The sequence below is a fragment of the Zerene cesonia genome, chromosome 27 (genome assembly GCF_012273895.1).
Source record: "Zerene cesonia ecotype Mississippi chromosome 27, Zerene_cesonia_1.1, whole genome shotgun sequence".
Classification (NCBI taxonomy): domain Eukaryota; kingdom Metazoa; phylum Arthropoda; class Insecta; order Lepidoptera; family Pieridae; genus Zerene; species Zerene cesonia.
The window spans coordinates 5,279,112-5,296,861 of NC_052128.1; the positions used below are offsets into that span (position 1 = coordinate 5,279,112).

The window sequence follows — 17,750 nt, forward strand, 5'->3', positions numbered from 1 at the left end:
CGAATACCGAATAGTTGAAAAGTGGCCGAATAGGCCGAATACCGAATAGCTGCCGAATATTCGTGGCATCTCTAGTTTATATGTATAATAACATCTATTAACCTATACCGAAATAGCGCGTGTGAAGTCGCGGGCAAAAGCTAGTTTTCAAATAATCAACCACTAATATGCTGTTATCCTAGAATAAAAAGAAACTTCCATCCCCATCTCCCCCCAGGGTCAAGGTCTCTGGTACGTGTTCAGCGTCGAGGACTGTCACGAGGAGCTCGATCTGGTGCTCATGAACGTAACCGTGAAGAAACACAAGCTGAACCGCACCCATGACGTGTACGATGCCCTACTGGACGTCCACGACACTCTTGGCAACGGGGACGGGGTAAGACGGTGTGAAATTAGTGTCTTTATAACATGCTTTTATTTAATTTTTAGTTTTATAGCATTGAAATGCTTTATAAATGAGAATGATTGAATCGAAATATGGCACGGCACACTTTGAGAATGACATTGTCAAGACATCAATTTAGTCAAAATAAGTGGCTGACTGGAAAAGTATAAAATAAATACATACATACACAAATGACAAATAGTTCATTTTTTTAACAAAAAATATTATTTACTTTTGAATTCTTTTGAAGTGTTTAGAACGTCGCTTAACCGAGCTATTACCACTGGAAATCGATTAAGTACCCACGACGCAGTTTATCTTATTGACTTAGAAATATTTCGTATGTTATTTGAAATTAATTATCCAATGATACTATATAGGTATTACTGGATATATGCAAGCACACGGACGGCGGCTGCAAGCAAGTGCACCTCGTCACCGACAAGGACGTCGGCGAGTTCGCGGAGAAATACGCTAAGAAGAACATGGAGGCCGCCTTCACGCTGGCCGGCATGGAGTCACCGCGCTTTCCCGTCAGCCCGGTATGTGTGGCTATCATTATTTCTTAACCCATGCAAAACATGTTAATTCGTCAGTGAATTCGTTCTAACCAGTCTGCAATCCCTGTCTAATCCGCAGGCAGCGCATTCGCTGGAGCACTACTATATATATATAGGTTATAAGTTCAGTAGTTCCTAAGATTTGCGCATTCAAACAAACAAACTTTACACTTTTACAGCTTTATGATTATATAATAAATTGAAGAAACACACTTTAATTATAGAATTGACTCAATCGTCCCAATTGCTTTCATGCAAAGTTTTTGAAAGGGATTTATTTTTTTCATTACAACGCCTTTTTCCTGGAAATGCCTTTAACTACTTATAATTAGGGAAATTTGTTAAAAACCCATATATCCAATCGCCGCTGCGAGTTACGCTTACGTGTACGTACGTACACGTGCACGTGTACGCACGGCCGGCCGCAGGGCTCGTACGACGTGCGCGACTTCTACTTCGACCGCTGCGAGCTGCCGCACGACGCGGTGTACGGCGAGTTCACCGCGCTCGCGTACATCACGCGCGCGGCGCAGCGCGTCGCCTGCGTGCGCTTGCACGTCGAGTTCCGCGACGAGGACGACAACGAGTGCGTGTACGATGACGACGAATAAATTGTCATGTGTAATGTGCGATCGTGTTTTATTTTTGTATCTGCTTTGAGGATTTTATGAAGCGATGAATCTAAGCGGTATCAATTTGTAATGAGGGGAACACGAAACGCGGATGCGAACAAAGTTTCAAATATAATAAGTTGACTTTCACCCGCTTATTCTCCTAAAAACGTTAATATGACACAATAATATAACGAATACTTTAACAAGATTTTTTTTTACACATTCACACTGACTATATATAACCATCTAGAGTTAGCTGTGTGCGATCGCGCGTAACACGAACCTGACGATGAGGTCGAACTGGTGGTGGTGCAGGATGTGCTTGTTGGTGGGCAGGCGCTGCGCCAGGTCGCGCACGAGCGCGGCGCGCGCGGCGGGCGCGCGGAGGGCGCGCAGCACGGCCGGGAACGACTTGCGCGCGTCCGCGTACCGGCACTCGAATATCGCCGCTATGCACGCGCGGAGCACCTGCGCCGTACGACGCTTTTAGCGTGCCACATAGATAACCAATATGGAAAGCATTTTAGCGCTGCTCCTTCTCGAATAGAAATAGGATAAACAAATGAATCAAAGTTTACTGAACAACAAGTTCAGTGGACACTTATTTCCACAATAGGAATAAATAAATTTTGGTCCTTCGAGGCCAACATCAAAATTATAGAACTACTAGCTGCACCCGGCAAACGCTGTTCTGCCTTACTCTTATCGTTTAGTGGTATGAAAAATAGATGTTAGGCGATTCTCAGACCTACCCAATATGCTTACCAAATTTCAGAGGAATCGGTCAAGCCGTTTCGGAGGAGTATAGAGACTAACATTGTGACACGAGAATTTTATATATAAGATTAATAATAATCAAATGCAAGAATGAATGTTCAATCATATACATTCGTTATATAAACCACTAGGTATATCTCACCTCCAGCCTCCTAGCGGAGTTGGTCAATAACAGCTGCGTATGTTCCACCGCGCCTGTGGGCGGCGCCGCGGGTGGGATGATGCGAGGTGCTGGCATTCGGATCGCTTGTAATCTGAAATATTCCATTTTATTTTGAATAATTATTATTACATTTCGATATTTATTACTCTCGCTTCCACTAATGAAGTCACATTTACCAAATATGAGAGTTTAAAACAACTCTGAGAGCTCTTATAATTTTAACCTTGAGAATAATAAAACTTTGATACATAAAAATAAACGACATCTCTAATTATTATTGAAGTCTTATGCGACATCAGCTAAACGAAAAAAAAAATCTGCACTCATCCATAGTAGACAAAAATTTTTTTTTTTACTATTTATCCAACCCACTTAATCACAATAAAGCAATAAACACTAACTTATCAGCATTATTATTCCTCGCAGACAGCTCGTCAATGACCTGCTGCACTCTGGCGGCGGATAGCGGAGGTAGGGGCGGCTGGTGGATGCGCGCCGCCGCGCCCTCTGGCGGCCGCAGGATTCGTTGTTGGAACACCTGGGAATAAATACGGATCTTTGATGATGTCATGTGTGTAATGGGATATATACAGATTTTGGACTTTTTGATTTCATTGTGTACATTTTTTATATTACAGAATACATTATTGGAAAGCCTTATTCGGACAAATTTAAAATTATAATATTTCAATTAAAAAATTATGTTTTCAAATGAAAAGAATTCTGAAATATTAGATGTTAACTATTAACTTGACTCAATGTTTAGTTTACAGCATTGAAATACTGTATAGATGAGTTTTTTTTTTAAAGAAAAGAGACGAAATTAATTTGACATCAAAGAAATTAAGGTGTCTAAATAGTTATTTAAAAATACCTGCGGATTGGGATTCTCGTTGTAATGCAGCTGCATTGCTAACTCTTGTATGTGCTGTAGCTCTAATTCGGGATTCAGCGCTTCTAATCTCAATTGTTCTGGAAGGTTTCTGAAATGAGAGAGCATTTTTCTATGTGGTTAAATTGCGAAATTTCGACTCTTTTATCTAGCAACATTATATTTAAGCGCTGATATTGTACTATTGCTTAGATGTAGTTATTATACCTTTGTTTATAATCTATACTAATATTATAAAGCTGAAGAGTTTGTTTGTTTGAACGCACTAATATCAGGAACAACTGGTCCGATTTGAAAAATTTTTTCAATGTTAATTAGCCCATTTATTGAGGAAGGCTATAGGCTATATATGTATCACTGGCGAAGCCGAAGCGGACCGCTAGTGTTAGCGTAAATATATAAATGTCATTGGTATGTCTGATATAACTAAATGTAAACCAAATAAAAACACTCACTGTACGAGCTCGTCCCATATATCCGTGGGCCTCCACGGGGGTCCACGCTCAGCTACCAGCCCATTAAAGAACATGGAATCCAGGAGCCGTTCAGCAAACGGGCACTGGGACAGACCCCGGGCTCCGAGGAAGCCAGCTTTGTGGAAGGTGAGCACTGGTGATGGATGGATCCGGATTATGGTGAGGCAGTGTCTGGAAGTGGAAAAGTTCCAGTTGTGAATGTTTTTAGGTCAAATATAAAACTTAATTATATCATTTCTTAATACTGACACATGCTCAAATCACAATTTAATTGCGTCAAATACCAATACCTTCCGGCAAAAGTACTAAACTCTGACCACATAATAGAATAGAAACACTAATGCCTTAAGTGAGCTGTCTTTTTTAGCCTTTTTTAACTTTCCTTCAACCTTCCTTCAACAGCAGCAGTAAATGAGAAATAAGATAATAAAAGACAAATCAAAAAACACATTAGCCAGAGTATGAACAAAATCATCTTGTGTGTCATTTTTGTATAATAAATGAAATTGATTTCTCTGAAATAAATTACATTCTACAAATGTAAATTGCTACAATATTGGAGAACAATGAGTTTCAACACGCACCTATAACCTTGCAGCAGCTTCGCCAACGTTCTCATAAACACCGCCCTGATCTCCTTATCCAACATGTGGGGGGGCGAAGCTGACGGCGGCGGAGGGGCGAAGGCCGAGTCCGCCGACCTTAGCTCCGGCTGCAGCACCAGAGCCAGCGAGTCCTGCAGAGACGACAGGAGTTTGCCTTCCGGCCGCGGGATGTTCACGCTGGGGGGGATGTGAAGGGAGCCCGTGTCGAGGTCCGCTATTATCACGTCTAGCTGGAAACAGGTGGATGAGTTTAACTGTTTGCAAAATTATATTCATGTTGTCCGTTTAATAAGACAAACGAATGTTTGTGTTAACATTTGTTAAGATATTATTCTACAAGTGACAAGACACCAATAACTGTATACAAATGTATAATTACGAGAACAAAACAACAATTTTAGAGCACCCACATTTCTGAATTATATGCAAATATTAATCAAAATGAAAGTAGTCTAGAAAAGAGTGCGACTAAATTGAACAAATACATTTGTCTCAATTAAATAATATAGGCGAAAAGCAATGGTGGCTCAGTGGTGAGACACTCAGACTTCAAAATTGATAAGTCGGGGTTCGAGCCCGGGCGAGCGTGCAGGAAATAAATTGATTGTTCAATTTATCTGCACATGTGGATAACATCACCACTGCTTAAAACGGTGAAAAAAAACATCGTGAGAAAACCGGCATGTCCAAGAATCAAAAGTTTGACGACATGTGACATCTGCCAACCCGCACTTGGCCAGCGTGGTGGATTATAGCCTGAACCCTCATAGGATGCCTGTGTCCCAGCAGTGGGAACATACATATGGGCTGATGATGACATAATATAGATGAAAATTTATTAGTGCAGATACAAAAGAACTTACCAGTTCCGAGACCTCCTCCTTCAAACTGGAATGCACACCGATGAGGAAGGGGGTGGGCGTGGCCAGCACTTCAGCCAGGCCAGCCGGCAGCAAGGGGATGTACACGTGCGCGTATCGGAAGGGGAACATGAGCGCCGCCAGCGCGCGGCAGACGGCCGACAGCCGCGCGGCCGCTAGCGACACCAACAGCACTTTGTGTTCGCTCATCACGGCGCACCAGAGAGTCACGGAATTGTGGATACCTGAAAGGGCATTTGTGTATTTGACACGCTTTTATTGGCTTCTTCAATATGTTTGTATGAAAAGGACTCCTTAAGACCCGATTTTGACCCAATTTGAACGGACAGATTGAATTCAACTTCTGCTTTTTTACGCGCTTTTTATTAGCTTCACCTGAATGTTTGTTTGTAACCGACTTCTTTGGGCGCGATTTTGACCCACTTTAAACGGCCAGATTTCGTTCAAACTTTGTAGATTTATTGAGGACCGATGACAATACACTAATTTGATAAAATTATTCCATTTTTCAATTTGCAAAATATGATAAAAGCGTGTTTTTTTTCACTATTATAATATATTATTTTCTTTTAAATTAAATATCATCCACGTTAACAATCGTTAGTTCTAGAAGTGAAGTCTCATGACCAGAGATATCATGCTACCCTACGAAATCGATCTTTTAGCACTCACCTAACAACCTAAGTAACATATGCACGGAGGTGTGCGTGACCGGCATAGGGGGGGCGGCCGGCGGTTGCAGCGCCTGCCGGTCGCCGGCGCCTATGCTGAAGCGAACCTGCGGCCCGCCGGGAGGGGGCACCAGCACGCACCCCACCAGGTTGCCTACTAGTGTCTCGAGAGGAACACCCAGGTTCTCCACCCAAACTGTGTAGATAATGCCGAGGCAGTTCTGGAACGAGGACACGCGATTTGCACTTACTTTTTTTTAAAGCAGCAGAATCAATTTAAAAATATTCGAAAAAATACAATGAAAGAACAGAAAATGAGTATCGTGGGACGGGATTTGAACACGCCTCTTTCGCTTTACATTAGCGATGGCTGAGACTATCCGGCTACCAAAGAACCAACATCAGCAATCGAATTTCTTCTACTCTTTTAGTTTTATCTATTCACCGTTTGTACACATGTTTTAGGTTGGTTGCTGTATGTGAATACAAAACATATATTATCATCATTATATATAAAACATCATATTATCTAACAAGAAACTCAGCCTTTTAAATTCCAAACCAAAGGCAAGTTAAGGCATTCAACAGAAATCGATGCAAATTAGCAGTGTTAGCCAATCTTTAAATATGACTAGGATTTGAATAGCTTCAGGCTGCGGAATAAATAACTCACGATATAAGGCTTTAACATGGAAAGATAAATTGATTTTGCTGACTGTCGGATGATAAAATAAGTATTTCAATCCAATCTTATTCTTAATCTGTATCCAATTTCTATCAGATCGTTTCGATAGCTTTTCCGAGCAAAAAAGATCTATACATAAAAAAATATCTATGTTTAAAATTGTTATTAGTATGAGATGAATTATTTTAGTAGAATAATTGTAACAACTCTTTAACTTGATTGTAATTAACTAGCTGCGCCCCGCGGTTTCACCCGCGTAAGTCCGTATCCCGTAGGAATATCGGGATAAAAAGTTGCCTATATATTATTCCAGTTGTCCAGCTGTCTACGTAAACAAATTTCATTGCAATCGGTTCAGTAGTTTTTGAGTGAAATAGCAACAAACACACACACATCCTTACAAAGGCATTTATAATATTAGTAGGAAGTAGGAAGTAGGATTATCAACATATAGATAAATATCTACTAACCCGAAATGTGTCTATGTAGTCCTGCCGTGAGACAATCACTAGGCACTTGGGTGCATACATTATACTGTGGTGGGTTATGTTCGCTACCGTACGCGTTGACTCTAAAGATTCCTCGTCCTGCAACAGAAACACATAAATTTAGCCAGCTGATCACTTCTCTTAAACACCGAGATAGATATCGTCTGAGGATATGCATGAAACGTTCATAAATTTAGATAAACACTATAGGAATACAGATCGCAATACGAAAATGCAATTGTTAATACAGTTTAATTAAAAAAAAAAACAAACTATCAATAGAAAAAAAGAACACGTAAAACAAACAAGACTTTTCCATAGCTATCAACGCACACCATCCACGCACCATCGCACAATGTTGCTACCCATTCCCAGAGGACCAGGCGTTAATAGTTGCAGTCCCGGCCAACAAAGTGTCTATTTACCAGCGTACAACCCATTTTCCGGGACGCATAGCGCTCTGGGGCGCGCTAAGGCAGTGTTATTCAGAATGGCATAATTTAGACCCAGAGGGAGCGCCGCCGGAATTCATTACAGCTCGCCCACCCTTGGGGCTTAGTAAATATACTTTTAAAAATTTATGACGCTTGTAGCTAGGTTGGCATAATTTTGCATACCCCGCGCAGCATGTGCAGAGAATATAACATTATACTCTTATATTATGCCTTGAATTAATGAACTTCTTAGCAATGTTTTTAAATAAGAAATGTGATGGATGTTTTGTTTTTAGATGTTCAGGTGCCCACCTACCGTCTATCTTGGAATTCTGTGTTTACACAAACAATGAAGATTAAGATTAACGATATGCTTTATAGTTCGCAATTTTAGATTGTTATCAGTATTGAAACAGTTTTAACATTGATGATAACAATGACTCTCTATATTTTTTACATCTATAACGAGTATCAATTGACAATTACTATATTTTTGGTCCTGTTTCTCCTGATTGCTGGAAAACATATTTAGGTATGGAATAACTTATCAATTGCATTCACATGCTGATATATCAAACATAATCTCAGCAACTGTTTTCAATTTAGATTAATGAACACTGCCAATCCCCTATCTCCTCCATCTTCACTATTGGACCATAGAAACTGAATTCTAAACCAAATTAAATCATAGAATAAATATTGTCCTTTAACAACAAATCCCTGTAGCATAGTTATTCTCATTTGTACCGAGACAAACAGTTTATGAAGTATACCAGATCGAATGGTGAGGCTGTTTAACATTCGAGACACGGCATCACCCGCCGCCCGCAACACTCCGTTGACGCATTGTTTTTATGGTGATTCAATAACGGTAGAGCCACTGCACACCGCTACCTTTAAATGCATTATTACAGCATTAAAATCGAATTAGTTGCCATCGTGGTGGAGGTGGGGGCAATCTTAATGACTGTACTCGGTGTCGCGTTACCCGCACGATCGTTTTGCATGTCTTTTGTAATATCGCATGTTTATATTTATTTTATGGAACATATAGATTGAGTGATATTTTACCGTTTTTTTTTTTTGTTTACACAATTGAACTCCGATTTACTTACACGTATGTAAAACTTTTAAAATCTCAACATAGAAGTATAAATATGAGAGGAATTTCTACATAATATATAGAATCTCTTTAAAATTCGAGATAATTTTAACTAAAAATACTTATCAATAAACTTCGATACACAAGATTAAGATTAATTTTAAAACTAAACTTTTAAAGCGGGCAGCGCATTCTCAGAGGTCTGAGCTTCTGCGAATGTTCATGGGCGGTGGTGATCGTTTACCATCAGGCGAACCACCAGCTCAGTTGCCCGCTATGACATAAAAAAAAAAAATAATAATATATAATTTTGAAAGAATTCTATACCCTATCCCCATTTCAAACGCGAACGGGTATCCTACTAATAATATTATAATCGCGAAAGTTTGTAGGAATGTGTGGATGTATGTTCGTTACTCTAACACACAAAAACAACTGAACTGATGTTGGTGATAAAAATTGCCATTGCCCGCGGGATTGTAATAATTATAATTATTGTATTCACATACACGTTAATTCTAACATCGTCTAACAGCGAATAATTAAGCAGTGTTTTTTTTGTTTTTAATTTTGCATTTAAATATAAAAAACATAGCAGATTACAATCAATCAGCTTCTGTTACGAAAACAACCCTTGAACTTATACTACATAATTACAAATATTTCGTAACACGTTCGTTTACTAATTTTTTATCTATCAGTTGTAATTTCCAATGAGCATATAGGTATTTGCTTATCAAACGATGAAATATCAATGGATTAATGTACCGATGTGTACCCATGTTTTTATATCCACGTATAATTATTATTCGTTGCTCTATGTGTGTATGCATGTATGTATGTATGTATGATGAACATTAATATGCATTTACAGGAATTTAAAATCTATTAAAGAAAAAGTTCCTTGGTGTTTCCATATCTCAAAAAGAATAAAAACTACGTAGTCACCACGAATATTTCATTAAAATTTCGACCTTCTTACCGATATGACATCACCGATTCATAATAAATAGCTTGCATCTCGTCAAACGTTGTGAGGAGATTTGAATCATCACTTTGAATAATGCCCGCCATTATTTCATTAGCAGTTGATGTAATTGAAGTGCTTTACATTCGTTACTTGTGAAGTGGAGTAAACAAATATATTCTTGGAATATAAAAATGTGCATTTTCTATATTACTAGATCCGGCAAATGCTGTTCTGCCTTTACCATTTAGGGGTATGAAAAATAGATGTTGGCCGATTCTCAGACATATCCAATATACACACAAAATGCAATAAGAATCGGTCCAGCGGTTTCGGAGGAGTTTGTTAACTAAAATTGTGAAATGGGAAATTTTATATATAAGATAACAAAGCGGTAAAATCTCGGGAGCTGCTGAACCGATTTCAAATATTCTTCCACCGCTGGTTTTTTTACGTGATCCCTGAGTGCTATAGGCTATAAATGTCATGGACGAAGTCGAAAAAAGAGAAGATATACACATAAAGTGCTGTATATTATGTAAGATATGTAAATATTTTGTCAGTATTTATGAATTTCACGTTAACACGTATTCTATACATGGGAGCACAAAAAAATCATAACAAATTAGAGCTATCAAAATCGTTTCATTATTTCTCGCCTCCATTATTTGCTCGCTCTGTAAATCGTTGATAGTATCAAAAACATATGAACTTACATCAAACACCTACAGCATCATCATCATCGATCCTAAGAACTGAAAGCATAACTCACATCTAATAAAAATCCCAAATATTGGTACTTCAATGTCTTCAATGAGCGCCTTAATTCATATTTAAGAACATACGGGCCCCACATTGTCACTTAATTACTTCATTCATTTTTAGCGTTCCGTATTAAAACAGCAAAACGGGAGCGTGATAAACGATAAATTTAACTTTATCCTAAGCAAATTTTTCTGACTAAGGGAGCGAAGCTACGAGCGAAAAGCTTACATGTCATAAGATACATATTTAAGATGAAAAAGTCCATTTGAATATAAAATAGTGCCAAAAAAAACTATCCATCAAAAGTATCCTACGAAATGTCCACCTACAAACATCGCACGTGCTCTGTGACGGTTCGTTCAAATCAAAATACTTATTGGATTTATTATCGACAGTAAATCTATTTCGAAAACGATAAAACTATACTCCATTCATTAATAAGCGCACGTGAGCGCCGGTCGTCGACCCGGCCTTCCCTTCCCGGGCCGTTTTACGATCTTTATATTGCATTTTATCTCGCATTCTGCCGCCGTTTCTTAGCTAGGCGTTCGATCGCAGTTTAATAGCCATGACAAGGACCCCGCGGGAGATTTGCCTAGATTTTGTTTCTTTAACTAACCTGTTTACCCTATTTTAACATTAACCCTATTTTTACTACCGTTGTGAAGTATAAAAATGTTTTATATATATTTTATACTTCATATTATAAAAATGTATAAATTACAAAATGCCGAGCGTTTGTAAATTGACGACGCCATTTGTAAATGGCATAGAATTTGCGACATATTTAGAATGTACAAACAAATACACATTCACCATGTTTTGTAGTACTAATTAAACACCTTATTATACCCCAAAACGATACATCAAAGCATAATGCTGTCGGTATAAGCAGATCTACGATTAATTACCAATGCTGCAATGCAATGCTTATCTGACGCCTTACAGTCCTGTTTTAAAACCTGAAGAAATCGAATCATTAACTGGCCTTATTTCTCGAGTGCACGATATAATATCATCAGCTCAATCTATGACAGCAGAACTAATTTCTAACGCCAGCCCCAACGATATGCAGTGTGAAAAGTAATTAGAGAAGAACCAGCAGACACATCCTAACGATACACGCGTTCCAATTATGCGAAATAAATAATTCATACTATCCAGCGGCCATTTGAATACGCCACCATCGCTCACGCGGAAAAGTCGACAGCTCGCGTTGCCGCTGAATTGGCGATAGCTCATGTGGCAGGTCACTTTTGTGAATATGCGAGTAACGAGTTTCATAGAATCTAGAATGGTAGATATGTAAACGGGGTTTTAAACATGGTTATGTATATTGTAATATATCATGGCCGTAACCAGGGGCGCGGTCTATATGAAAAGGTAAAGTTTTAAGATTGAATGCGTGCAGCCTCACTATTTCACTATTTATTTCTTATTATAGTATCGGGTCTTCAAGGATACCCGCCTATACTAATCCACTGTTCGATAACAGATTTACATAATACCGTGTGGGAGCTTCTAGGAGTTATATAAGGGTTGTTCATACACTTTCAGTAGTTTTTCCATTTTAAACTCCACACCCGTCTAAAACAAAGTCTGGCTACGGCCGTGTAGCCTATACAAGGCTATTGTAAAATCGAAAAATACACAGAGAGATAAAGGATGGAGGATGTACATAATAATTATAATTTAGAAATTAGTTCTGTTCCGGTGTTCAACTGAATAAATAGAAAGAGCAAATCCCAAAATCATTATTAAATTAACCTTGTTCATTTTATACAATTCACGAGAAACATTGCAGCTTTCTAACATATTAAACAACTTGTATTTTTCCACTATTACAGGTTCCATACACAGCAAACTCTCTCTAACAAACTAGTCATCAGTAAAGTCTAGGACTTGAGCTTTAACTTCATAATCGTAAATCGAAATATATAAAATTGTGGATTCACAGTATTTACCAGACGACTCCGAAATTATGTTCATATTGTTTATACTTAAGTCTTTCTTAAGTAGTCAGTACTTGGTAGAACCAAGATTGTTTGAGTCAGCTAGTATGTAAATACATTTTTCTCATAATTACTTGCACCTGCTGCATCATTGCTATTTAATTAATTATGCAATCATATTCTACAAGGGCTGGATGCGTTCAATTATACATATAGGTACAAACGTGATGCAAGTTGTATATGAAGTTCTATATGTAGATAATCATCATTATACAAATGAAATCCTTTCTTCTCTATCCATTACCGTGTTAAAACCTTCATGATAAGATCCAATTGATCAATCAAAGATGCATCCTTTAGTACAATGAATCTCTCACAAATGTTAGTAATGAATGTTAAATTTTTTAGGCTATAGCCACGAAGGCACTGTTTATTCGTCCTCTATTTTCTCTTTAAATTGTGCTACATATTTCACAACATCTAGACATATTGTAATATGAAAATACATTGTAAACTAGTATTTTTATTTTGATAGATGCAATTGAAATATGTGGGCAAATACATAAATTAATTGCTGAATATTTTAACATTCTTTTAACGAGCATCAGGAGTAAACAATCACTGATAATTTGGCAGATACCTGTAGAGAACATTTAAGTGAAACATTAAAGAAATGGGAAAGCAAAAGTAGTGAATACTTATTAAGTAGTGAATAACAAAATCCAAAAAGGATATGGACAATTAAAATTTTTTACAAACTGTCGCATTAGACTAAGCACAAGAGCATTCGCTTAATACGAATCAGACTAAAATAAGGTCGTATAAAATGATATAGCAACAGCTATGAATACTCTACTTATACGGATATATGTATCCGTTATCGGTTGCGTACAAAACCGCGAACATGTAAACCGCATCAATTCGCAAACGAAATTTCAGTCCAGACGTAATCTGGAAAGCAATCTACGATCGTATTTCCTTGTCAAACTACCCGTAATATGTACAACTTGCACGATCTTCAACCTTAACCGTATGAACATATAATTCAATATTGTACGACCGTATGAAATGCAATTTGCTACGGCGACTGCACGAAAATTGAAACCGTACCCTAAATGAAATACAGGCTATAATTGATCACGAATGAAACATAATTATGATTGTAATTATCATAAAGCAGGGTCCCATCCACATGAATACGAGACAAATTTCCAAAACTTGAGATTAATTTCATGATTATTATATTTTAAGCCCGCTAATACAAGCGCCACAAAATCATCATACAATACACTATCAACATCTGAGTTTCCCTTGAGCCCATTATTTCTTGGAAGCGCCTCTTCAAGACATGACAAGTAACAGAACCTTAAAACCGGTAGTCACCCTAATTACCCACCAGCAAGTATATGCAAATAGCGTTAGAAATAGTCGGTCGATCTGTTCAGTGTAACGCTGTGTTTACACTGAATGCGAGTTAGTTTGTTTACGTTAACAGCATGAATGAACGGAAAGATTATAAATAAAAAAGCGATGATCAACGAAATTTCACATTGAACTTTAAGTCATTGCCAGACGAATTTCAATCGGGGCCAAATAAAAATACGAGGCGTTACTATATATTATATTTTGTGCAATAAAGTGATAGGTTGGTACATCTGGTATAATACTTCTATAATAAAATAATCTATAGCACTAGTTTACTTCTTAAAACATAATCATATTGATTTTCCGTTGCTCCATTTATAAAGGAAAAATAAACACACTTTCAATTTTAAAATTGAATAATAACAAAAGAGATGATACTATAATATGTACGTATTGTCCGTTTTATACAAATCTTTGACAGCGAGCCCTTTAGTCTAGGACCAAACTATCTGGTAAACACAATAAAATGAAAAAAAAATCATATATAAAAAAGCGAAAATTGTAACATATTATATTACTCATATGTGAAAAGAAAAAAATACCGTACATATAAATAACATGCCTACAGATGTTAAAAATATGGATTCACAAGAAGCCTCATTAAATCAAGTCCCCGTCAGATGGAACCTGTTTGCAGAATAGCGCTTTCCTCCCATTTATTGCGATCGTACGAGCTAAATACACTGAATATCAACAACGCTACAACACTAAGAATAATATTGCAAAATCAACGTTAACGATAATTTTTCGCGTGGTTTTGTAAAAACAGGTCAATTGTTTTCGTTCCTCTCAAAGTGGGTCACACGATAAGAGCTGTAATATATAAAATGAAAATTGGAGTGCGCACGATATAATTTAGTACAATGTATATTATTTAGTATATCTTGTAACTAACATTACAAAATTTATTTTTCTAAAGCAATTAACCAAGCAAGTGGGCCTAGTATTGAACCCTGTGGGACACCATCTTTTATAAAGATGTATTTATTATTAAATAATGATTTATAATACAACACTAATACTGATCCCACTTGTTGATCTCTTGCAAATTGGTTTTATAATATTCTATAGTTGCTATAAAATTAAAAAAAAAAATAGAATATACTAAAATCTCGTTAATAATACAATTAAAATATATTCAAAATGAACCCAACAATAATAGACCACAGTCTCTTGACAGTGACAATCGAGGGCGTGCATTCCCCTCTATTGTTCTATGAAACTATTGCAAATCTGCAATGAGCCTGAAACTGTATCAGACGCGACCTTAAAACCACAATACGCACGGAGCAAATGCAATTCTTAGAATATCGACCGTATTTCCTTTGGTTACGTCAGTGTTTAACGTTTACGATTTTCAGAAAATCTATTCATTATACGATTGCATACTACCTATTTTTAAAAACATTAGCTGTACACATACAAGAAGGTTTATCTATTAATCATATATCTATATCACTTAATAAATACCTGGTCCCTAAACATTATGCCATAAACCCATCAAACAACAAAATCTCTCCCGTTCAAAAAGAAACATCTACATAAGGAAGTATCAAGTTACCAAATAGATTATTTATACCCATATTACCAAATATCATAATCTAATCTAATAAATTTGTAATTTGAGTATAACCATGTAATCGGTTGATTGCCTTAATGTCAATCACAGCTTCCTTCTCAAACACGTGGTATCTTATATTAAACAAACCGAAAGTATACAAATGAGCAACCATGTAACAAGTGAATATTGTATACTGGGCCTCTTTGAGATCACTTCAATTAATTCTATGGCAGCTCGCACGGCACGCTAACATCAAACATTAAAATGGAGGCGGCAATATAATATGAGGGTTGTCTAATATTATATTGAAACTTTCGTAAATTACATTTGAAAATCATGAAGGAGCCCGAAGCGTAAATGTATATAAATAATGATTCAAGTAATAATGAGCTAAGAATTTTCATGTTCTAAAACAAATTATTGACCATATACAGGTACGCATAAAGGCTACTAATTTACTACAATTAGTAAAATAATTTGTTTTATAATTATCTGTTTTACGATATCAGTGTATTAATTATTATATATGATAAAACCTTTACTCGAAAATCTATAGATCTTAGATATTCGGCACACAAAACTAACACCACCACATCCAAAAACATAAAACATCTCATACAAACTATTTCACCAACAATTCCAGCAGTGTAAGGCCGTCGACCTCTGTACAGGGTCGAGCATCTCAGTCATCAACCACACTCATACCCCTCATAAAATACGATCATCGAAACAACCATGTTTTATAGTAACGTAAATATTTATAGCACATACCAATAAGTACAGAAACATTGTATGCTCAGTTTGCTCGAGTAAGAATAAGTGATAAGAAACTTATTATATTTAAATGGACAAAGTATCAAATAAGGCAATATCTCCTACTAACCTTAACTTTTTCCTAATCTTATTCATCGTGTTCTAAAAACAGGAAGAAATTCGAATACATTATCAGGATTAACTTTCTGCGAACACAAATTCCAAACAACAAACCATAAATTCAGTCTTGGATCCGAAACTTCGATCCTCCAGTTACAAAAGCGACATACTTCCACCCCAATCCCTTTTAAAATACACGCGAGATACATTAGGCAGCATTCGCGACGACAAACAACTGGGTCACCAGAGTCATTTGGAAATGGGACCCTAGCAACAACTTAACAAAGTGCTCGGCAAGATGAGAAATTGAAGGAAACCGAGGAATTGGTAAATGTCTTGGTCAGCAATGCTGGCATGCCTAGAAAGAATCTAGAATGTATGTCAACGCTATAAATATTATTTTAAAAATAGTAGCGAGCGGTACAACAAATTCTGTTAAAGATACAGAGATATGGATCTTAGGTGATATAAAGAATCACATGGGTATATAAAGACCTATCGAAAATATCTTTCTAAAGAACATATTTCAACAAATCCATTTAACAAAAGTTATACAAACTGTCATAAGATGTTTTGGGATACTTGCCCTTTTTCTTTGCTGTTAATGTACACACCTTGACGTCTGTAACTCCACTTGTATTAGAAGTCGGTTAATGAGTTTAACATGTCAAATACCTATAAAAACAGGAAACATGTAATAAGGAGCATAATTCTTTTTGAGATAATAACACGAGCTAAACGAGTTTGCAGCTCGTTTATTTTTAGGGTCAAACATTGCTTGGTGAAATTTCGCATGCGACAAAACATTCTGCGGATTACTTAGCCAATGTCTTCTACTCTCATGAGCTTGCTTTAGTAACAAACTTTAAAGAACAACGTAAGAAATTGCGTATTAAAAAATATAAAAAAAAAACATTTGCCGAACGATAAGATATTTAGTTCGTTATTTCTACATTAGTAAGAAATAAATCCATATACGTTTAACGAAAGAAATGTCTTATTAACATGTCAAAAGCGATAGATATATAGCATGAGACTTGTGTATAAAACAGTTCACTCGCTTTAAAATAACAAGTTCTGTTGACTGCAAATCAAAAGTTAGTCATCGCATTAAAGCATAACGTTGAGTATACCGTCTAGAGCGGATGGTGATACGCGTCGCTACATACTTTGATTAGGACAGAGAGTGCTCCAGTTAATTATAAATGCCTTGAACGAAGCAGTGGATAATACAGCAGGAACGCACAATGATCTGTTGTTTACTTAAATCGAGTTAGAATATTGTACACGTTTAAAAACGTCAATGAGTGGAGATAGACAATGACATATAAGTATCACGAGAAGAAATCAATTACGATATGAATATGAAGTGATGTCAAGACAGGTGTGAGATCTCTCCATCAGTAATTACGTCATTAAGATCGCAAAAACGCGACCACACAACACCCAATCAAGGCCAACGATCGAATGCCGC

The 17,750-nt window shown here is 36.9% G+C and overlaps 1 protein-coding gene across 1 annotated transcript in view; it reads right to left on the reverse strand.

Annotated features, from left to right (window-relative positions):
* LOC119837507 (myotubularin-related protein 13) overlaps positions 1–17,750 on the reverse strand; it is a 57,430-nt gene that overhangs the window by 18,402 nt on the left and 21,278 nt on the right. Inside the window, exons 4-12 of the mRNA XM_038363107.1 lie at positions 7,180–7,296; positions 6,026–6,245; positions 5,336–5,577; positions 4,452–4,702; positions 3,847–4,038; positions 3,374–3,482; positions 2,901–3,037; positions 2,479–2,590; positions 1,843–2,027 (exon numbers count right to left, since the gene is read on the reverse strand). Of these exons, the coding sequence (XP_038219035.1) occupies positions 1,843–2,027; positions 2,479–2,590; positions 2,901–3,037; positions 3,374–3,482; positions 3,847–4,038; positions 4,452–4,702; positions 5,336–5,577; positions 6,026–6,245; positions 7,180–7,296 (1,565 nt within the window). The remainder of the gene's footprint in view (positions 1–1,842; positions 2,028–2,478; positions 2,591–2,900; positions 3,038–3,373; positions 3,483–3,846; positions 4,039–4,451; positions 4,703–5,335; positions 5,578–6,025; positions 6,246–7,179; positions 7,297–17,750) is intronic.